This window comes from Schistocerca gregaria, chromosome X (assembly GCF_023897955.1).
Source record: "Schistocerca gregaria isolate iqSchGreg1 chromosome X, iqSchGreg1.2, whole genome shotgun sequence".
Classification (NCBI taxonomy): Eukaryota; Metazoa; Arthropoda; class Insecta; order Orthoptera; family Acrididae; genus Schistocerca; species Schistocerca gregaria.
In genome coordinates this window covers 559,570,666-559,595,007 of record NC_064931.1, presented here as the reverse complement: position 1 = coordinate 559,595,007, position 24,342 = coordinate 559,570,666, and the positions used below count along the sequence as shown (strand labels likewise).

The following is a 24,342-nucleotide window of genomic DNA, read 5'->3' as shown; positions in this document are numbered from 1 at the left end:
TACACACGCGAGACAGATTGCTTTTTAATTGTTTATGCAAATTATGCAATAACCAATATTAAAATTTTAGGAAGTCGCAGGCATATGTCTGTGTGTGAAGAAGTTGGACTGTGTGCAATACTGCTGTTATAATAGTACAAAATGTTGCTCATCTGGGCTTCAGCCTCCTGTCACTTTTGTTTGAATAATGCTCTGCTTTCATAAAATTGTCGTCTAGGTGTGTGTTGCTACTAAATTCTCTGGAGCAGGAAGGAGTACATATACCCCAAGACAGTTTGTATGCTGCTTTTACAGGAAAATATAAAAGGTCGTATCTGACTGACAAGCCAGTGTTATAGTTTGCCTAAAGTTAGATGTAGATAGTTTGACTCCAGACAAGGAAGCATGCAAGGTTCTCAGTACTTGTTCAATGTAATAAATGGTGGGTGGTTATGGTGCAGGAAAAATAGTTGTAAAAACTGCAGAATTTTAGTTGGAAGTCTTATAAATATTATCAGATGTCTTTGTATCACTGAAGATGTGCTTATAGTGCAGGCCACATGTTGTTGTTGCGGTGTTCAGTCCTGAGATTGGTTTGATACAGCTCTCCATGCTACCCTATCCTGTGCAAGCTTCTTCATCTCCAGTGCTTACTGCAACCTACATCTTTCTTAATCTGCTTAATGTATTCATCTGTTGGTCTCCCTCTACGATTTTTACCCTCCACACTGCCCTCCAATGCAAATTTGTGATCCCTTTATGCCTCAGAACATGTCCTACCAACCGATCCCTTCTTCTAGTCAAGTTGTGCAACAAACTCCTCTTCTCCCCAATTCTATTCAATACCTCCTCATTAGTTGTGTGATGTATCCATCTAATCTTCAGGATTCTTCTGTAGCACCACATTTCGAAAGCTTCTATTCTCTTCTTGTCCAAACTATTTATCATCCATGTTTCACTTCCATACATGGCTACACTCCATACAAATACTTCAGAAGCGACTTCCTGACACTTTAATCTATACTCGATGTTAACAAATTTCTCTTCTTCAGAAACGCTTTCCTGCGAATACAAATAATAATGCTGCTTAAAGCAAGCGCACTTTGTGACTGCAGTTCTTAATAGATAAATTTTGGTAGTATGGAACAGAATGCCCATGCATAGTAGAGATTCATTCTCTGCACTACCAAATACTTAGTTGAATTAATACTCTGCTCTCACAGTTACTAAGAGTTTTCATTATCTTGAATGTTGTTTACTGATTGTCCACATTTTGTTGTACTTGGGGAATGCAAGCATCTCTTTACTTCCGGGGAGCATGTAGCTCCATCCTAGGCACTGAATTTAATTTTAGCTATGGGCTGGCATATTTTCATTATTGCTCAATGTGTTACCATTATTGGCACATTAAAATCTGGTGAGTGGTTGTAGGATGTTTGTAAAATTTAGTGCAAGTGACAACTTCCTGCCAGAAGCTCCGTTCATGCCTTAATAAGGCTAGTGATATTTTCTAGATTCCTAAGCTCATCCTCCACCCAACTATTCCGTCATCTCCCACTACAAAGATCCATTCCAGTGGTGCCTGTTGACAACTTTTTGAGTGAATGCTCTTTATTACATTAAACAATTATAGCTAATGAATATTCCCATATCCAAAACCTGACTCATATTCAGGAGGTGATGAATTTCATATTTCCTAATACACAATTTTAACTGTAATGTCCATAAATCAATTGATGCAAATGTGGAAACAGCTCCTTAAATAGGGTCACATCCAATTTCCATCCCCATCCTTGTCCAATCAGTATTGATAATCTCCCTTTTCATCTGACATTAAAGTTTAACTTTCAGCCTTAGTACACACTCGGTTTTTTGGTAGTTAGTGGTTTATCTCTCTCTCTCTCTCTCTCTCTCTCTCTCTCTCTCTCTCTCTCTCCAAGCTTCGATGCACTGTTCAGTGTCAGTTTTTGATTATTGGATGCTAGGTTACAGAAGTTATGCAACTAAAATATTCACATATTTGTCAGTATGGTTTATCAATGTTACAAATACTTCAAATTTATTTTCAGGAGAATCATTCCCTGTGCGACCAACCATCAGTGACTACCCTGACTTCAACCAGCTCATCCATCACATCGAGTATGCCTGACACTGAACGTAAGGCTTTTTGTGTAATTCTTTATCCTACAGGACACTGAAACTAATAATAATAAATAAAAAATAAAAAAACTACATGGTTCTATAAAAGAGCGTTGTCATGTACTTGTGTCAAGGTTCTCCAATTATAAATACAGATCTTTGACTAATGATTTTGTTTGCTGTTGTGACGGTGTGGGATTCAGTGTCACCGTGTACACTATTTATTGTTCATGAAACTTTTAGGCACTGTAAAAGAATAGTCAAAATGAATAAAGCTGAGTTTCCTAGTTACTGCCATGGAAAACTACCAGTCTTGAATACTGAAAAATCAGAATTTTGTGAATCTGTCATGTGAACAATACGATTATGAACTCATTGTGGCATCAGATGTGCATCCAAGCAGTTGCATTCCAGATTGCGTATGAATCTAAAGCTCAGTTGAAGACATAACTAGTCAATTATCACAAGTAAATAGCTCTGCAAAAAACCATAGATAGGCAGTAGTATACCACTCTGGGAGGAATTATTTTGTAGGAAATTCCTCATTTCGAGGCAGGGATGATAAGTTAAAATAATTGAAAGGGTACCACTTACCTGTAGGTGATTGGTGCATAGCATACAGAAATATGTAATAGGAAACAGCTAACCAGTTCTTGAGCTCTTCCTCTTTTTCTAGTGAGAGATGTGCACGCACACACACACACACACACACACACACACACACACACACACACACACACACAACACACAAGTAGCAAAAAGACTGATTATTAAATATCTATTATCAAAAGTAGTTATTTGGATAAATGGAGGTGAAGAGTAGTTTGGGAAGGGCGTATGAGGGGAGGATGAGGTACCAGGTTAGTGCAAGGCATGTCTTTTGTCAGATGGCTAAACAACTGCACAGCAAGACAAAAAAGTGGTAAGGAAGGTGGTAGTGAAAAGAGGAAGATAAAGGGGGGGAGAGAGGGAGGGAGAGGGGGGGGGTGAATCTACATGGGAGAGGGGGGGGGATGGTGGGAGAAGGAAGTACATGATCTGGATGTGAAAGGAATGGTGTGTAAGGGAAAAGCTAAGTGAGGAAGTGGGAAACAAGTTATCAGAGATTTAGGCCAGGTGGGATTGCAAGAGCACATGATTTGCTGGAGAGACAGTATAGGAATATAGTTAAGTAATTCCCCTGTGGAGTGATATTGTGTAGTAATGGGGACAAAGTATTCATTTTCAGTTGGTTCATGAGGATGGAATCATGTTTTTATCTGTTGTCTGCTTACACAAAAGCACAAGTATTCAACTTTTTCTGTGTCTTTCTTAACTCCATGTGTGTTCTCCTATTTAAGAGGTGTAGTATGACAGTTTTTGTAACTGTCAAGTGCAAATTCAGGCAGTCTCTAGCTATGTTGTCATTGTCATTTTTCTTTTTCTTTCTTTTCCTCTTCTCCCCCCCCCCCCCCCCCCCCCCCCCTGTAGTTTTAACTCTGTTTGTTCTCTAAGACATGGAATATTTCTGGTGTGACAGTTGAAGATAGCAGGATGAAAGCCAAAGTCATAAATTTCACGTTCAAGAAATCTTTCATGCAGGATAATCTTACAAACATGCTATCGGATGTTGAAAACAAATAAGTCTGCATGTCCAGATGGAGTACCAATTTGATTTTTTAAAGAGTAATGTATGGCATTGGCTCCTTACCTAGCTTGCATTTATTGCAAATCTCTCACCCAGTACAGAGTCCCAAATGACTGGGGAAAAAAGCACGGATGAGTCCTGTGTATAAGAAGGGCAAAAGAACAGACCCGCAAGATTACCGACCAATATCCATAACATCAGTTTGCTGCAAAATCCATGAACATATTCACAATTCAGGTATTATAAATTTGCTTGAGACTGAGAAGCTTATGTCCATGAATTTTAGAAAGTGTCGCTCATGCAAAATTCAGCTTGCCCTTTTCTCATACGATATACTGCAAACTAATGATGATGGGCAACGGGCTGGATCCATATTTCTAGATTTCTCAAAAGTGTTTGGTGCAGTGCCGTATTGCGGGCTGTACAAGCATATGGAGTAGGTTTACAGATATGTGAACGGCTCGAAGATGTCTTAAGTTATAGAACCCAGTTTGTTGTCCTCAATTGTGTGTGTTCATCAGAGACAAGGATATGGTCGGGAGTGCCCCAGGAAAGTGTGATGCGACCACTTTTATTCTCTATGTGCATAAATGATCTTACAGACAGGGTGAGCAGCTGTTTGATGATGATGCTGAAAGGTGTTGAAGTTGAGTGACTGTAACTGGATACAAGACCACTTAGACAAAATTTCTAGTTGGTGCGATGAATGGCAGCTAGCTTTAAATGTAGAAAAATGTAAGTTAATGAGGATGAGAAGGAAAAACAAACCTGTAGTGTTTGAAACAACATGAGTCGTGTCCTGCTTCACGCAGTCACACCATCTAAATATCTGGGTGTAACATTGCAAATTGATGTGAAATGGAACAATCATGTGAGGATTGTGATAGGAAAGGCAAATGGTCAACTTTAGTTTACAGGAAAGTGTGGTTCATCTGTAATAGAATCACATATAGGATGATAGTGCGGACCTATTCTCAGGTACTGCTTGAGCGTTTGGAGTCTGTACTCTATTGGTTTAAAGGAAGACATTGAAGCAGTTCAGAGGTGGGCTGCTAGATTTGTTACTGGTACTTTTGAAGAGCACACACATGTTACAGAGATGGTTCAGGAACTCAAATTAGAATCCCTGGAGGGGAGGCGACAGTCTATTTGAGGACCACTGTTGAGAAAATTTAAACATGACTGTAGAACGATTCTACTGCCTCCAACATACATTGCGCATAAGGACTGCTAAGATAAGGTACGAGAAAGTAGAGCTCATTGGGAGGTATATAGATGTTCGTTTTTCCCTTGTTCAGTCTGTGAGTGGAACAGGAAAGGACATGACTAGTAGCGGTATGGAGTGTCCTCTGCCATGTGCCATATGGTGGATTGCATAGTGTTGATGTAGATGTAGATCTGATGTAAAAAGAAGTCACAGGGACCATGTCTGGCAAATACGGTGGCTGAGACAACATAACACTTTCGTTTTTTTGCCAAAAAAATCATGCACAACCATTTAGGTGTGAGCGGGAGCATTATTGTGATGCAATTTCCACGAGTGGTTTTGCCACAGTTCTGGCCATTTTCTTCGGATTGCTTCATGCAAATGGTGTGTAACTTCAAGGTAATATTCCTTATTGACCACACGACCATAAGACAAGAACTCATGAGATCACTGTGCCTTTGTAATCAAAGAAAACTATGAAAAGAACCTTCACATGTGATTGAACTTGTTGAAATTTTTTCAGTCTTGGCTCTTCAGGCAGTTTTCATTGGAATTATTGGACCTTGGTTTCGATGTCATATCTGTATACCCATGTTTTGTCACCTGTTATAATCTTCTTTAGAAGTTCTGGATCATTGTTGACATCATTCAGCAATTCCTGAGTGTACGCAATGTTGTTTTTGTCAAAATTCAACAATTTCAGAACAGATTTCGACGCTACACGTTTCATGCCCACAACATCTAAAAAAAATTGTTTGGCATGAGCCAAGTTATATGCCGACCTCATCAGCAACCCCTCTGATGGTCATTTGGCAATTTTCTTGAACCATTTTCTTTACTTCTTCCCCATTTTCATCAGTAATAGGTGTGCTAGAGCATCCAGGGCGGTCTCTGTCTTCAATGTATTCTCCAGTCCCTTTGAAAATTTTGTACCACTAGTAAACTCTTGTCCTACTCATAGTAGATTCGCCAATAGCCACAATCAGCATTTTGAATGCGATGCTGTGGTTTGTTCCATTTTTCAATCAAAATTTAATGCAAGTTCTTTGATATGTCTTTTTCTAAAGTAAAAATTCACCAAGCACTCAAAAAGACACGCGACCCCTTAGACTGTCACAATAAACTAAATATTCAAAATGGCTGAAAATGTAAATATCTGATGTATAAAGCCCGCGAAGTTAAGAAATCCCTGTTACTTTTTCATTACATCTTGTATGACGAAGTGTTGTCATTGAGCGTAAAAGGATACAGGATGACTTAGAATTTCTATTTTGTGTGATGAATCACAGCTTGCTCTGTCTGTAGAGAAATGGGAGGTAATGTACAGATGAATAGGAAAAACAATCCTGTAATGTTAGAGTACAGTGTTTGTGGTGTGCTAGTTGAAACAGTCACCTTGATTAAATACTTATTTGTAAGATTGCAAAGCTGTACAATATGGAACTACCATGTAAGGGTGGTAGTAGAGAATGCTTGACTTTCAATTTATTGGGAAAGTTTTAGGAAAGTGTAGATAATCTGCAAAGGAGACTGCATGTAGAACATTACTGTGAGCCCTTCGCAAATGCTGCTGGAGTGGTTGGGATCCCCACCAGGTCGGATTAAAGGAAGACATTGAAGCAATTCGGAGGGGTGCTGCTAGATTTGTTACCGGTAGGTTTGATCAGCACAAATATTACAGAGATGCTTCGGGAACAGGAATGGAAATGCCTGAAGGGAAGGCAGTGTTGTTCTCAAGGAATCCATGTGAACATTTGCACTTGTCTCCAATGAACATTGGTCAAGTTTAACATTCGATGAAGCAATACTGGCTGAAATATAGTCACTTGCTTGACTCCGTGCATGATATCTGTGGATGTTACATCTCGGACAGTATTTTGTTGAAAGATATGAAATTTAGCCATCTTGTACAACTTTATGCATTCTCTTAAGAATAAAAATGAAAAGAATTTTACGAGCCATATTTAGTCACAAAATTTTAGGTTTAAGCACTCAAAAAACTTTCGAAGTTCTGCTTCTTATATCTCAGGGGCTAAAGGTATGATAAATGTGAAACTTGTCATGGAGTAACCTAACAACACAAGGTTCTCAAAGGTAAAGATTCATTTATTTACCACTTTTCAATACTGAATAAATTAGTGCAAATTTGAAGATTTTGTAAAAGATAAAATTACAATACTTTCGACCTGATTTTGCAAAACGCTGTGTTCTGTGTAAACTAGGCTCATTAGAAAGGCCATGATTTTAATTGGGAAGAAAAGTATATTTGATTATCCAACATGGGCCAACAATGCTGGATAACTTGAATCAAAGATGGGCACAAAAACAACAGCACAAAAAAATTTAAACTTTGGGTTCTTGTATTTCATAGAGTAAATGTGCGCTGAACATGAAGCTTAATACAAGGATGTGCAATACAAAATTTCATTTTCCTACTGCTTTCCAGGAGCCTACAAATTTGTCAATAATGTGACGATTTTTGTGAAAAGGTGAAAATAAGGTATGTTCGGCATTTCTTTTACAAATATCATTTGATTATTATTAAAACTTCAAAACTACACTCATTCAAAACATGTTTAAGCCCCCCTTCCCACAACAGTGGGTTAGCTTACAACTTGGGCTAACAATATTACAGAAGTTGAGGCAAAGTATCTGGAAAAATTGTGCTGCAAATGAAGTTTTTAACTTGGTCTCTTATACCTCATTGAGTAAAGGCATAATAAACATGAAACTTTGAACACAACTTCGCATCATAAGGTCTTCCAGTATAAAATATCATTCTTATACTGCTTTCCAAACTACTACAAAATCAGTTCATACGTAATTTTCATGAAAATTACAAAAATAGATTACATTCTCTTTGCTTTTAGAATATGTTTTCCATAATTAATTTCAAACTAATCATAGATGGAAAGAGTGTTTTTTTTTTTTTTCCAGGCATTCAGAAAATAATGTTGTATGCAATCAGACTTTGCACATATAGATGGACTCTTTGTAAAATTTAAATAATAAAAATTGCTCGGGTTCAGGGTCTGGGGGCATCTAGTACATCACATTAGTAGGTTTATCCCTAGCAATTAACCTTTGAGTTTTCAGTGGAGAAGTGCCTAGAGAAGTTGAACTTTGACTCAGTGTTTCCAAAGTATCTATTTGTAATTTGTCTGAAGATGGAGAATCTGGATGGTGAACTGTAGTTCGAATGTCCTGCACTTTGCATCTATTGCAAAATTTCTGACCATGCTTTACATTCAGTTCTGCAACTTTTTAAAATCACTTGGCATGGTAAGATCCACTTAAGACAATGAACTTTTAACACAGTGAGTTTTCCCCAAAAATGTTTGCAACACGATTTTTGCACTATTTTGTATGTGTTGAAGTACTTTGCTTTGTGATACAGGCAGACTTGGTCATTATCCTTAAGCTGGACATCTGATCAAAGAGAAACATGTGATTTTTACTCCACTAACCCGCTGTTCTCAGACTCAAACTCCATTTTTTTCAAATAAAATTTGCCGGTGTGGCATTTTGATGATAATTCTTTTCTAATCACACATTCAGGCATTGGATTATCATTCGTGGACTCACTGGTGTCCATTTAAAACAGAATTTATGTTACTGGAAGGTAATTCTACTAAGTTTTGCAATACTTTGTCAGGATTGCTATAATTAAGAAGACCGGATCTGAGTAACCAGCACATTGCTTAACACTTTCGTGGGCAAAATTATTGGGAATGGAGAGCAAATAGTAGTTAACAGATAGGTATATTTATCATACAGAATATCAAATTTGCTCCAACTGTGAAAGTGAGGTCACACAGCAAGGTGGGAAGTATACTTCCCACTGCCCTCCCTTGGAGTTAAATGATAAAAACAAACATTTCAGTATATGTCATATTTATTTGATAAATTTACTTCTCTTGTTACAATGATTGTTCACAATTACTTGCCATGAAATTTTCTGAAAGAGGGGTCGATACAAAGTGGTATTTGACAATATGTACAAAAACAGCAAGTGCTCTTTTCCACAGCTTTGGTTCTACAATGACGGCACGTCCAGTAGATTTCTTCTAAAATGGGTTGATGCTCCCCTACAGCCACATGACAAAAATCTTCAGGTACTTTACCCCTTTTTGCCAGAAAGACAGGTTTTTGACCACGCCTTTTTTGGAATGAGAAGCCAGCGATCAGTTGTCTGGCTAGTTGGATCCTGTATGTGAGCTGATCATGCTGTCCACTTTCTCTTTTACTTATTTTCCACAGGATAAAACTGTTCACTGCAGCAAAGTCTACCAGGAAATAAAATATTCTGTGCCACCATTTTACAGAATGTCTCCCAATAGCATACCTTTCTCGTAACTGATCAAACTTATTGACCCCACGCATTATTTTGTTGTATTCTGCCACAACTTCAGGACAAAGAATCTCTGTACTAGTACCATTCTTGTATTTCCTTTTCACTGCGGATGTTTCTCATGAGTCATGAATTGAGGACGGAAAAATGACTGGACAGTTATCCATCCATTTTACTGCAGAAATGGCTCGTTTTGTTTCAAACTGGAATTCTCCTCATTCCAGTTTTACGTTTTCCTTCATAAATTTGGCTAAATCAAAAGTATTTACCTTATACTATAGCTTTGAAGAAAAAATCACAAAATGTCACACAAGCAGCACTGAAAGGCTCCTCTACAGAGCAACACTCAGCCATATAATGCCTCTGCACAAAGGTACAGCAAAAACGGTGGGAACTTCCGATTGGAAGTAGTACCCTATACTGTTCACTAGGTGGTAGCACTGTACAGAGGTGGGAACTGTGAATCCCACGGGACTAGGAGCGAGTTCATTGTAGTGGGAATCATGTTTCCCATGGCTCACAAAAGGGTTAAGGCAATACTGGGAGTGTCACTCGAAGATTGACCTGACACACTATTCCTCATGTTAAACAAACAGTGAAATACACACTTTACACTGAATCCCGTGAGTCTACAGGCTGCATCATGTAGGCAAATGATAAGAATTTTCACAGTGAACGGGGGATGTTTTGTGGGCCAGTCGACAGGAACAGGGGTGCATACCTGCAAACTAGTCAGTTCAGATGCAGAAGGGCTGGCCAAAGGCAAAGTTAATGCAAGGCGGCCGGATGAGGGTGGTCACAGGAAATTAGTTCTGTGGTAGATTCTATGTTAGTTCCTGGAAGAATACTGATTATCTACTTTGGCCATTTCTGCAGGTGGCGGCACACAAGACACAATCATGACTAAAAGATACAGGCAACAAAACACGGTCAACAGGTTCTTGAAATGTAGCCCGTTGTCGTGGTACATTCCCTCTAATACCCCATTGATTTTCAGGTATTGTTAGCGCATGTTGGAAAATCGAACATTATTTTCTGAATGGGTCATTCCATGCCAAAGGGACCAATATTAAAAAGTGTCCCCACTCAACCATCTCCAAATCTGACATTTGGTGTGAAATTTCCATATGGCCTTCAATGGTTATATACCAAATTTCACTCCAGTTTCTTCGGTGGTTGAATTTTTAGGGGCTTTTAAAGAGAGGCTACTCATCTTTGCATCACATACGTAGGTGCAAATGTGCCAAGTTTGCTACACTTTTTTAAAAGTTCTAGCAAACATTTGGTCTTTTGCTGTAATATACAAAGACAACTTTTTATGTCAAGTCTCACCATGACAAAACTAGCAATTTAGCCACATCTAAATATAGATACAAGACTGTAAAGTGGTTAAAAAAATTCATCACACTATTCTGAGAGTAAAGGTTTGACTGACCACTGCTACTTTTCATATGAACCAGTCACACCTGTGATGTCTGTACATGGATCAAATGTAATTGACATTTGATGCCTAGATGAAAAGGTAATGGATCTGCAAAGTTGGCCAAAATTTTCTATGTGCAAATTTGGGTATTTGGGGGGAGGGGGGGGGGCAATATCTCAGTTGTGTCTTGTTCAATTCGTTTTTCTCTTCCCACAGCTGGAAAGAGCATGCTTTAAGCTTTCAAAGTTATATTGTTTAATTTCTGGATCTTGCTTGTTGGTGAGTAGGAATATCTATCAAAAGTAGAGAAAATGGATTATCGATAAATACACAAAATTAATACAATTTGAAGTGGTAAACCAAAAAATGTGTAATTGCACATTGTACAATCTTTGTGTTGAGTGTTTGAATAATCAGTATTGTTGTTGTAGCTGAAGGTAAGCACTCAAACAATATGTTTTGATAGGCTAATTTGTATATTTTATATACAAACAAGTCTGAATCTGCTATGCTTCAAACCAGGATATTCATGAGCTTTCAAAATTGCTTGTTATAAGTCAATAAACTATTGTATAAAAGCATAAGATTTGCCTGTGATTGAGGGAATGTAACTATGCTAATTAGAAATATTTTTACATTATTTTACAGTATAAAATACAAATATTATAAAACCACAGAAAATGCTCATAAGATTATAAAATTTAGATCATCATAATGGAATGCTATGTTGCTTTAGAAGGTTTAACCCCGCAATGCATGTTGGTGCATATATGCATTGTCGCCTAGCTTCCATTGTCATTATAAAGCAACAGTAGTTTTTTAAGGCTCTATCTTTGCAGCAGTGATACATTGCTGAATCGCCACTTTCAGTTGTTGCTGTCATTATTGGCAATTTTCACAGTGTCAGTCTTCTGTGCAGTGTAATCTTTGGTGACGACATTGTACAATCTTCGTGTTGAGTGTTTGAATAATCAATATTGTTGTTGTAGCTGAAGGTAAGCACTCAAACAATATATTTTGATAGGCTAATTTGTATATTTTATATACAAACAAGTCTGAATCTGCTATGCTTCAAGCATGAGCTTTCAAAATTGCTTGTTATAGGTTAATAAACTATTGTATAAAATGAACAAAGTGACCATTGCACCCTGATACTTTGGTGGATCAGGTGGAGCTGATTGTCATAAATCATCACCAGCCATTCTATTAAGACAACAGTCAACTGCAATCAGTTAAGGAAATGTCACAAGTGGACAAGGAGCTTCTACAACTTAGGTCTGGGCATGATTTTACTAAAGATGCCCAAATTTGTTCATACCATAATACCTTGTTGATATCAAAATTTCAGTTCCTGCAGAAGACATGCTGCATCCGTTTGGTAAAGAAAAACTCGTAATGAAGAAGACTTTAACACCAGTAATCATTTGAAATGTCTGATAGGTTGAAGTTATTGACTAATGAAGTTTTTATTGACTAATGAAGTTTTTATTGACTAATGAAGTTTTTATTGACTAATGAAGTTTTTATTGACAAATGAAGTTTTTCAACCCCATCAGAATATTTGTACCAAATGTAGATGATAAATGGCCCAAAAGGAATCATCCCACCAGGATAAGCAAGAATCGTCCATTGAAGACATGGATGTCATTGATGCTAGCTTTACTGCTAATACTTCATCATCATCATCAATTGGAGAGCCACAATTTAAGCTTCAACATATCAGCAAAAGGGATTCAATGGGATACATTAAGTTCAAATTTCTGAAAGCTCAAGTCAAGATTTCTAAGGTAATTGCCACAGCTGCTGGTGTGAGCTAAGTAGATATTGCTCTAATACAAACAGAAGAATGCCAAAAATCTAAAGATATGGACATCTTAATTTAAGAACTTAAAGATTAAGCTTCAGAATTAAAGCAATTGCAGTAAAGTTCAAATTTTGACCCTGGCCCCAAATAGCTGGAATACTGAAAAATGGCCAAGGAATTTGCTGCTTCAACTAAAATGGTGAAGAAGGCTAGGAAACTAAGAATGGAACATGGGGTTTTGGCGACACCTGCAAACCGGAGAGGGGAAAAGGTCAATTACAAAGTAAAACAAAATGTACCCACTTTTTTTTTTAATTATGTGAGAGTTTTATCATTTATGCTCAGGCAACAAAGGATTCTGTTTCAGTAAGAATAAATGGGGAAAAGATTCACAAGCAGAAATGCCTGCTGCTTTGTAACCTGAAATAAATGTTCATTAAGCATCATAGAAATCAACTGAGCCTCTCAAAATGTTGCAAGCTCAGGTCAAAATGGTGTACTACAGTTGGTGCTTCTGTATCACATTCAGTATCTGTATGTGCAATTCATCAGAATGTCAAATTAATGTTGGTTTCAGCAACATCCATCCAAGACGACTACAAGGATTTGATGTTAAAAAAAAACCTGTATGCAGTTTGGAATCAAAAGATTTTATGCCGCAACATTGTGAAGAATGTCCAGAAAAAAATGTAACTAGAGGCTTTTCTTGAAGTGCTTTTAAAGACAGTGACCCTGAAGAAACACTGGAATACAAGCAATGGGTCTATACCAACAGAAACACATTATACACGTCAGAGTGGATTTTGCTGAAAATCCCCCCCCCCCCCCCTCCCTTCAAGATGCTGTGCAAGGATTTCATTGGGAGAATAGTTAGGCCACATTACATCCATTTGTTTTCTATTTTGGTGGAAAAGAATGTCACAGTATTAGTGTTTGTATGATCAGCGACTGTGTCCGTCAAGATGCCAGTGCTGTCCATGCCTTTCAAATAAAGTTAATTCCTTGTTTAAAGGCAAAGATTGAAAACATTAGGAACATATATTACTTTAGTGATGGTTTAGCTGCTCAATATAAGAATTTCAGAAATTTCATCAATTTATGAGGGCACAAAAAGGATTTTTGCATCACTGCCAAATGGAATATATATATATATATATATAATTTTTTTTAACAAGTCATGGTAAATCACCTTGGGAAGGCACTGGAGGATCACAAGAAAGACTAGCAGCCCATGCTAGTATGCAGAGACCCTTAGACAACAAAATATTGACTCCATATGATCTGTTAAAATTTTGGCTTTTTTGTGAAAGAAGAAATTTCACCAATCTCAATTGCAAGTTTACAACCACGACTGTATGTTGCATGTATGTGTAAGAATTTTTGGTGATTTGGAAACGTGTTAAGTTTGACATGAACAACAAGATGTCCTCATTAGCTTTATGAACCCACATGGTTCTGCTCTTTCCTTCCACTGGCCAACTGCTAAACACACCTGCTGAATTCCTGAGCAACATATTTTCATGACTTTAGAAGCACCATCATCATCATCAAGACAATACAGTTATCCACAATCTGTCCTTGACAAAATTGTAGAACTGTTAAACAAAAATGGAACTGACCCTTTAGTATTTTTGTTTTGCAAATTTGCGTTTATGGCATGTGTTCAATTAATGCTTGAAACAGATTTATATACTCAAATAAAATAAATTAATTATAGGACTTAATGAGCAAAATATTTCACTTTTCAATTTTCTCAAAATGCTGAAATAATAATTTCTGAATCATGTTCTTATTCATTGATATGCAAGATCCATAAATTAAACAGTATAACTTTGAAGTCTTAAAGCATGCTCTTTCTAGCAGTACCAAGAAAAAAAATGATTGAACAAGACACAGTTGAGATATTGCCCCCCAAAAATACCCTAAAATTTGTACGTAGAAAATTTAGGCCAAATTTGCAGAATCATATCTTTTTATCGAGACATCCAGTGTTAATTAAATTTGATCCATATATAGACATCATAGGTAGAAATAACCCTCTGAAGTTTTGGTGTGATTGGTTCATATGAAGAGTAGCAGCGGTCACTCAAACCTTGGCTCTCAGAATAGCGTGATGAATTTTTTAGCCACTTCAGAGGCTTGTATCTATATTTAGCAGTGGCTAAATCCCTAATTTTTGCCACAGTGTGATTCAGCATAAAAAGTTGTATTTGTATATTAAAGCAAATGACCAAATGTTTGCTAGAACTTTTAAAAAAGCGTAGCAAACTTGCCGCATTTGCGCCTTCGTATGTGATGCAAAGATGAGTAGCCTCTCTTTAAAAGCCCCTAAAAATTCAGCCACCAAAGAAACTGGAGTGTAATTTGGTATACAACCATCAAAGACCATCTAGAATCTTCACACCAAATTTCATTAGATTTGGAGATGGCAGAGTGGGGCCCTGGTTCCCTTGATGTGCAGTGACCCGTATGCTATTTCCAACTATGATTATTTTGAAATGAGTTATGAAAACAGATTTTCTAAAAGTTGACAGAATGTGACCCAATTTTTGGTGTTTTTATGAAATTCAAGTTGTTTGTTGTTGTTGTTGTGTTCAGCATGCATTTACTCTACCAGATATAAGAATCCAAAGTTTACATTTTTTTGTGCCAGTCTTTCATGCTCAACTTTGATTCAAATTATCTAGCATTGTTAGCCATGTTCGATAATTGAATACACTTTTCTTTGCAGTTAAAGCCACAGTCTTTCCAGTGAGACTAGTTTGTAAAGTTTTATAGAACCCAGTGTTTTGCCAAATCAGTTTGAAAATACTGCATTTTCATGTTTTAACAAAATCTTAAAGTTTGCAATACTTTATTCAGTACTGGAAAGCTGTAAGTAAATGAATCTTTCTATTTGAGAACGCTCCAACTACCATTCCGTGTTCAAAGTCTGTAAATTCCTGCTGTGCACTCTTAACCATGTCGGAAACATTTTCACGTGTATCATCTGAGAACAAATGAGAGCTTCCATCCGTGCACCGCCCTTTTATAGCTTGTGTACGCAACACTACTGTGCATATCACTATCCCATGACTTTTTTCACCTCAGTCTATGTCCTTATCGCTGTCTCAGCACCTCATCTATACAATGAGCTGCTATCTTTACAACTTTCATTATTTATTCACCACCAGTGACTGTCTATTATCAAATTAATGAGAGTAGTAGGTATCTGCAGTGGTGAATTTGAATAAATAATGCAGTGCAACAAAAGGTGCTAAACTATTGCAGGGTACCACAAGGAAGTCATGAAACTTTAATTTAAAAATGTGAAGTTTATCCCTCATATTTTTCAGTTGCGTTGGAAGTGTGTTTATTGATGCAGTACATATTGATTTAACACATGTGCTGTGGTTAAAAAAGTGTCGCCGAATTTCAAATACTTTTGTGATCAGTGTTCAGATCATTCTTTTGGATCAAGCTGATGTTATTAGGTACACATCCCACTAGCAAATATAAGTTACAGGATTACACAGTTAGAATACAGGGCCATATAAACAATCTCACGAAGTTGTTATACTGATGTAGCAGATCGTACAGATTATGTTTTCTAATTTAAGAATATTATTTGTCAATACAGAGCTATTACAAAAGGGCATATAGATTAAAAATAGGTGAAGTAAACAAGCTTCACACTGATGCATAGTGATGATTGAAATTTTTCTTGTAGTGCAGGTAGTAACACTTAAGTTTTGAAGAACAACGTAAATGTGATACATCTAAGTTATCTTATCATCGTTCTTCAGTTCTAAAAATTTCAAGCATTTAGTGTAGCTGATCATTTGATCATCCCATGATGATAAATTTGCACTTCCAGTGTTTTGTTTTGTAAACTGTACACATCTTATTTGGTTAAAACTGTGCAATGAAATGTTCTGTGTAAGTCACAAGTTGATATTTGACACTATCCTATTTGCTAGATCATTTATATTCCACTCCACATATTTCACAGTGACACTTGTAAATAGAAAATTTTTTAATTTTTTGTCACATTTAACTGTATATAATTGATACAGATGAAACAAAAAAAAAAAGGTGTCGTGCTCAGATTAAAACCCTTTAGTACCTGTCTCTGTCCCTCACCCTCCCTGAACTTTACAATAGCCGTTAAGAGCAAACATGTTTCTTTATGTAGACTCTCGAAGGTATATTTTTGCTTCTTATTTTCTAAATAGGATTAGATTCATTGGTGAGCTTTTCCTATTTTGTACAGAAGTGTACCACAACCCACCAAATATGTGCTTTTATCAAATTGAAAAAGAAATAAACTGTCTTCATTTCATTGTTTATACACTGCGTTCTCAGACCCCTTTGAAAACAGTGTTAGCAAGAAAAATAGTCTATAATGGTCTGCATTACCTCTGTTTCTGTTTATAAAATGGTTTTGATTTTTTAATCTGTATGGTAAGTAACTGCTTCAGAAAGACACATTGGACAAGGGATGTGGTATCCCCATTAATGTATGGTGTATTGATCTTTTTAAGCCTAGTTGGTATTTTACCATAGCCATGTGAATGTCTACTCTTCAGTGATTTATGAATTGATTAGATTTCCTCCTTGCTTGTTTCCTTAAATTGTGTGATACATAACTACATGGAACATTACCTGATAAAAGTGCTGCATACTTTTCTACACCAGTAATATTTATATTCAACTCACCAGCTGCTTGAAAAAGAGTGGTTAGCGGCACTCTTTGTTCTGGTCTTTCCTGCGGGCAAGGGTAAACAGTGAGGAAGTCCAAGCATCTGTGATAAGCTGGCAGGAGGAAATGGCAATGTGGTTGGAAGACTCTGATGTGACAGCACTCAATCATCAGGTTCTCAACAGTTCAAGCAAATAGAATTAAACTACCTAATGGGGGTTTTGGGCATCTTCAAGAAATTGGTGAACTCACTTGCCTTGAGGCTGCCAGAAAGACATTTGCTTTACTATAGTATTGTACGTTTGGAGGCAGTAACAGATATTTTTTAGTCGTTCTCCCTCCTTACCGTCTTCACTTCCCCACCCTCCCAGGTGGAAAGGATTGTGTTACTTGTCGTATGATTTAAGGTATCCTCGACAAACTAGGGGCATGGAGAGTAGAAGAGTGAGTGTGCTGACTCCCCTAGTCCACCAGTTCTGTTGCTAGATGTCAGTTGCTTGTGATTCACAGAAGTACAAGTTACCATGGCAAAGGTAGCACACGAACTAATTCATTCATGAAATTTATGTAATGAAATGAAAAGTGCATGGATTTGATTAACTGACCTCAGTGGGCATCAGTTCTCAGCTAGTTTACAGTTTTTTGAAGAGTCTTGGACATTTTTGAAAACTTCAGCTCCTGAATTTGTTTAATGCCTGTGAAAAACTGGCATTGGATATAATGAAGAATCAACTTAGGAACATTGTCCATTCTATGATCTTCACACTGTCCATTGCTTGATATTTCAACACTAATGTTAATTAGGTTCAAACTGTGTAAACATTCTTTTAGAAAAGCCACCACCTAAACTGCCCTCATGAAATTTTTTATCATGACAATATTCATTTTCCATCTGGATAAGAAATTGAAAACTCCTTTCGATGGGGACGTAAACGACGTCTTTCCCGTAGAAGAGCCATAATCTCTAAAGAGAGTGGCTTGTCAAATTCCCATTTAGAAGGCACAAACACTTCGGCCATTTTGTGACTCTTCTTGCTTGATGCGCCGTAATAAACTGAACATTCTTTTCCTGAGGAGGTTCCAAGACTCTGGCATGTGTGATGGATCAAGACTCTGGTGTATGTGTTGGATCAAGTTGAGCCTCTGCAAAGTTATGTGATACATGCAACCTTTTTTAAATTATGTTTTCCAGTTCCAGAACTCTGTACCTGTTCTTTTGCTGCAAATCTCTTAGCTAACATCAACATCTGGCTTACGTATTTCAAAGAAATTTCACATTTATGTTCAGTTTCTATCAGAAGATAATGCAAGTTTAAAAGGAGTGTAAACGCACTGTAACATGTACAAGCTAAAGAAGTCTATTTACTGCCAGAAGATCATTGCATCTCTGAGACCTTATGATACCAAAATGACATTCAAATGAACCCTTATTAAATTTTGCTATCAGGACATAGCTGAAACTTCTTTTCCACGAGTATTCAGATATTTCTAAGGTACTTTCAGTGGTTACTCTTGGAGACTGGAAAGTTCTTTTGGAATCAAATTCCTTGCTTCTGCCTGCAAGGATGTCTTCATTTCATCAATATTTTGTTAGCCTCTTTTCATACATGTTGCGAATGATTCCATTGATTCACTGTCTTTGAATCCTGTCGATTCAATTTCCCTGAAAGGTTTTTTATTCTGTTGCCTACTGAGTAGCTGAATAATGCAGAGCTAATCGTATGTTCTTACGTTGAAATGACTTCGGATCGGCGTGGGTGGAAGTTAATTTGTGGCAAAATTTTAATCCTGTGAACTCTGGAGAATTATCTTATTCATAAACTCTTAAATAGAAATTACAGTTGATCTCATTGTTGAAAAGTAGCTCACCCTTATCACAAAAATTATTTTGTGTTCATTTTTATTACATGAAGAGTGTTTGAAAGTGCCCAGATTATTCTGGTTTCATTAACTGGATTTGATATAAATCAAGTAACTTTATTTTTTATACCACTAATTCCTAGACATTGTAATTAGAATTGAATGCAGTAAATTGCATTGCAACTTGCATACACCGCAACAGGTTGTATCCATTTGTGGAGCAGAGGAACCAACATAAACACCAGAGCCTGATTTACAGCTTTATTCATACACTCAAATGGAATATATTCCCCTAAGTTGGTGGAACCATAAATTTTGAATGAAGTGTTATTGAAATGGGGTTGTTCTTGAAGCTTAACTTCATCAAAAATCGGCACACCTGAGTTTTTCTTTTCATCTTGTTCTTCCTGAAAATAATTTTTAGTTGCTTCCACAGCATGTGTATTGCTTCCATATGAGCATTTGAGACTTTCAATAAATATCAGAGGTGGATTTCAGAAGGAAGTGGCAACAGTCCATGCTTACAACAATATCTGTATCTTTGGGCAACTTAATTTTAAAAGCACACTGTTCAGAAGAAACTCATTATCATACTACATTCCCTTATTGTTTTCCAACTGACATTTCTTTATTACAATGTCTTCTGTGTTTTTCTGTTTCTTACTGAGCTTAGAATGATGAGATGTGATGGAGCCATCTTACATTTCATGTGAGAGCTGCTTTCGCAGAAGTACGATTTCAGCATTCGCTTTTCATTTATTACGTAGTCACACGACTTCCTGTTTCTTACACTTCTATGTTCTTTTTATTGAAATTACTGGTGTGTCCAGTACCATTTTATTCTGTAAATTTTCCTTGACTGGAGAAACACTGAGAGACATTGTCACTTTTTGTTCAATGTTTCCTTTTCTGCAGCTTCTCTTTTGCAAGTATTTTACTGGTGATTTTATTGTGTGTAATGTTTTTGGTAGATATTTTGGTAAATTGGGAAATAAATGAGGGACCACTCCTGGTTTTAGAGATCATCTTTGTCGTAGAATTGTAATTTGTTTACCATCGGTGACAAACTTGTTTGGCTTTGCGATAAATTCCTCACCACAATATTAATCTCTCACACAATTGTGAGTCAGATTTTTGTTTTTCGTAGGTATTGCTCTCACTCGTTTAGAAAATTCTGTTTCTTTTCTTTTTTTGGGGGGGGGTGTGTCTAAAATAATGTTTATTTTTATTTTCCCTGATGGCAGATCTGCACATTTGAGTGAAGCACGTGGGCATTTCTTCTTTTTCTTCTTTATGGCCACAGCCTTCAACATTCACTCTCACCACCATAAAGAAACTCACAAAATTAGCACAGTTACTAGCAGCATACACCTTCCAATACAGCAAAATCACATCAACTTGAATCTCAAGTGACAGTGTTGATCGTAGTTCACAGACACTGTACTGAAATTGCAGCCCTATGCTCCTATGTTAGAATGTTAGCATGCTTTCTGTTCTACTTGCTATGCTAGGGGTTGTATCTTATAGTCTAGACAAGGCATCAAGCACATTCTCGAGCGCATTGTCATGTAAAACTGAAATGCTTATGGTTTGATTCAGTGTGATTTAAATTATATTTACCATTAAAAGCACGACTGGATCATTTGTGTGGAGCTGAAAATGGTTAACTTTCTAAATGGACAACAGAGATGCTACCTGTGCATAATGCATGTTGTTAAAGAACTTTTCATACTTTTTAGTAAAGGAAAAATATTTTTGTTGGGAGGGGTGAGGATGAATTGAAGGTAGTACTAAATTGTCAGTATTGAGAAACCTAACATGTTGCATTGTAAAAAAATTGCAGTATATAGAAGGAAACCAACTTCATATCTGAAATCAGTATACCAAATTTTGTGTTAAAGAAGTCCCTGTGATACATAACTTCTGTCCCCCAGTAAGCAGTTTCATTACAATGTTTTAAGCAGTACCTGAAGATGGGGGGGAGGGGGAGAGAGAGAGAGAGAGAGAGAGAGAGATTAATTTAATGTGTGGAATGTGAATGTACAGATGTTTCCATAATTGGATTACAAGTGTTTATGGATAATGCAATGGGGAATTGCATCAGATACATACCCGAGACCTAAAAAAGCCTTGGTTGAAATTTAATAACTTTAATTAAAATATGTTAATGTTACTTAAAAGTGGTAACAAAAAGTTCAGAAAGGTACCACTATAGGTACTGACGAGTTAAATGTTTATTTCAAATACATGAAAAATACACTGATGAGCCAAAACATTATGACCACTTGCTCAATAGCCTGGTAGTCATCGACAAGGAGACTTCATGTATGAAGGGATGCAATTGATCCACAATAATGTTTACGTAGTCTACAGTTGACATGATGCCTTTAGTTACTACCACAGGTCATCTAGAAGCCCAGGTGATTGTCCACCATTGCATAATACTACCACTATCTGCCACCATCCACCATGATGCATGTTTCAAGCACCTGTTCGCCTGGATGACAGTGTATCGAGACATGACTGATTACTTGATGTGACAACAAACACAATTCATCTGAGCAGCTGATACGTTGCAAATGATCCATTGTCCAGTCTAAATGATCATGTGCCCACTACAGTCATAACTGAAGATATCATTTGGTCAATGTACAGGGATTGTCTGCTGTGGAGCCCCACATTCAGCAACGTGCACTGAATAGTGTACTCTGAAAAACTTGCACAGGCACCATCATTCTTCTCTGTCATAAGATATGCCACAAATTGTCACCTGTCCGGTTTTACAGAGCAGGCAAACTGCTGACCTCCACATTCTGTAATGAGGCATAGGCATCCAACACCTTGTCACCTACTTTTGGTTACTCCATCCTTAACCAGTTTCTATAGATGCTCAGGACACTAGAATACAAACAACCAAACAGCTTCACTGTTTTTGAGACGCGTGTTCCCACGTGCCAACTCACACCAATCTGCCCTTTGTCAGTCAGTTATCAATGGATTTCCCTGTTTGTGGCCTGTATTTTCACCAGAATAAATCCTAATTTGCCTCTGCTCCCTTTATATACTTCCCTAAACATGTCATGTGCCTGCAACACCATCAGGCAGCATTTTGGCTCATCAGTGTATATTATCATTGTACCTGTAGAGTTGACAGGTGACCATCTGGAGTTGCTGTCATAAGTTATTTGATGCTCATGTTTACACATAATTTCAGAATGAATTTGCCTCTGCAGTGGAGAGTATTCTGTATTTAAACTTCCTGACAGATTGTGTGTGTCAGACCTTTACTTGAACATTAAAGACTGACTTTGGTGAGCAATGCTATTCAGGCATGACTTGTGATCTGCCCTCACAGCCTTAATCCTTCAAGCATCCAACTGAATGCCTTAGAAGCATTTTGTTTGTTACTCAGAATTATTTCTAATTTTGTGGTACACTGGGATAACTTTTTCTTCAGATTCATGTTTGTTACAGTGTTTTTAAACAGTGGAAAGTTCAGGTTGGAATATTGACAATTATGAAAAGGATAGGTTGCTACTCACCTTTCAGATGACACGTTGAGTCAACAAATAGACTGTTACATACTGAGCTTTTGGCCAAAGCCTTCTTCAGAAAAGAAGAGAAAAAACACATAGGCACAAGCAGGCACATTTCCTGCACACGTGATCACTATCTGTGCCAACTCTGGATAGTGGTCATGTGTGCGTGAGGTGTGCCTTCTTTGTGTGTGTGTGTGTGTGTGTGTGTGTGTGTGTGAGAAAGCAAATTTTCTTTTTGATAGAATTATGATTGCCCTTGAACTTTATTTATGTCGACATTTTTATTGCTGATTTTCCTGTTTTCTATTACATTGGTGCAACTCTGTATGCATTCCATTTTCTTGTGTATTTAAATGTTTTTGAGGAGTCCTGGAAAAAAGGTTTTTGTACATTCTGATCATAAAGAGGGAATAGCTGCACAGCGCAGTTTCATTTTGGGCCCTGAAGTCTAACACTGTAACCAAATTATGGCTGATTACCTCCCCTGTGTGCAAGTCTGTGTAAAGCACCATAATTGAAACCATTTGCCTGGTGTGTAAGCTCTCATAAATCTGCGTTTCTTTTATAAAATAAATTTTATATTTGCAGGTCCTTTTGAGGATCTTCAGCTCTCGGTTAACACAGACATGTCAGTGATTGTCAGAGCAATGGCACGACCTGATTCTGGCCTGGAAATTAGAGACAGGATGTGGCTGAAAATTACAATACCCAATGCATTCATAGGTTTGTATGAAATACTTTATTTTAATTTATCTGTAGTGAAAGTAAAAATAACACTTTTAATCTTTGTAGTAGATGAGAAGTGTCATTTCTCAGCTGCCAAAAAAAAGGAGCATTTACAGCAGGAAAGTCTGTCAGACTATAGAATTATGTGTGTGTCATTCAAACTCAGCAGTGTTTATTGTCTCTCTCATAAATATTATTAAGACCTTATTTATTTGTATCGGGTTTTCTTTCCTGTGACAAACAGTTTGAGAAAATGTGTTTGCACAATCAATAAAGTTTTAATTATGCTTTTAACTATATAGTGTTGTAAAGTTTTGTTTAAGGCGTGCGATTTCTAAACGACTGGCTAGTGAAAACATTAAATGGAGCTACATCTCTGAAGTCATTGACTATTAGCTCTAAAATATTAGAGGTATGTATAAAAGCTAAATGAAATCAGTCTAGGTCCATGAACTTCAGGCTGTAGACCATCCCTAGTCACGGGGTTTTTCACTTATTACCTCGTGTGTTCAGATCTTGAGAGACTGCTACAGTATACGTCAAATTGTAGAGATCACAGGGAAGGTGGACGTGTTGCTACCTTTGTTAAAAACTGTCAAATGTAACACAATTGATTGGAGGTTTTGTGTTTGGAGCAATGTTTTGAAGCATGTGCCTTTGGGTTGTCTGTAAATAGTTCTAGCTATGTAATTGTAACAATATATGAATACTGTTGGGGAATCTTGGTCTGTTTGTTTAAATCTAAGATAAATGTCATTGCTTGGAAACTTTACAGTAAATTTCCCCACACACTCCAGTTGCTAGACAGAACAGGTTCTTATAGTCAATTTTCCCTTTGGAATAACTCCAGATATAAGCACGCTAATTGACAGTGGTTTTATAGGCCACAACAAAATAAAAATCACCATTAATAAAGTTCTTAGGGCACTCTCTCTGTGACAAACTGAGGCTCACTGTTAATAACACAAATATTTGACATAATAAAACTGTACCCTTTGAAAAGTAG

General features: G+C 37.1%; 1 protein-coding gene across 1 annotated transcript in view; it reads left to right on the top strand.

Moving 5' to 3' along the window:
• Positions 1 to 24,342, top strand: part of LOC126297704 (segment polarity protein dishevelled homolog DVL-3) — a 118,371-nt gene that overhangs the window by 76,228 nt on the left and 17,801 nt on the right. The window contains 3 exon segments of the mRNA XM_049988833.1: positions 2,049 to 2,071; positions 2,073 to 2,136; positions 23,199 to 23,333. Of these exon segments, the coding sequence (XP_049844790.1) occupies positions 2,049 to 2,071; positions 2,073 to 2,136; positions 23,199 to 23,333 (222 nt within the window).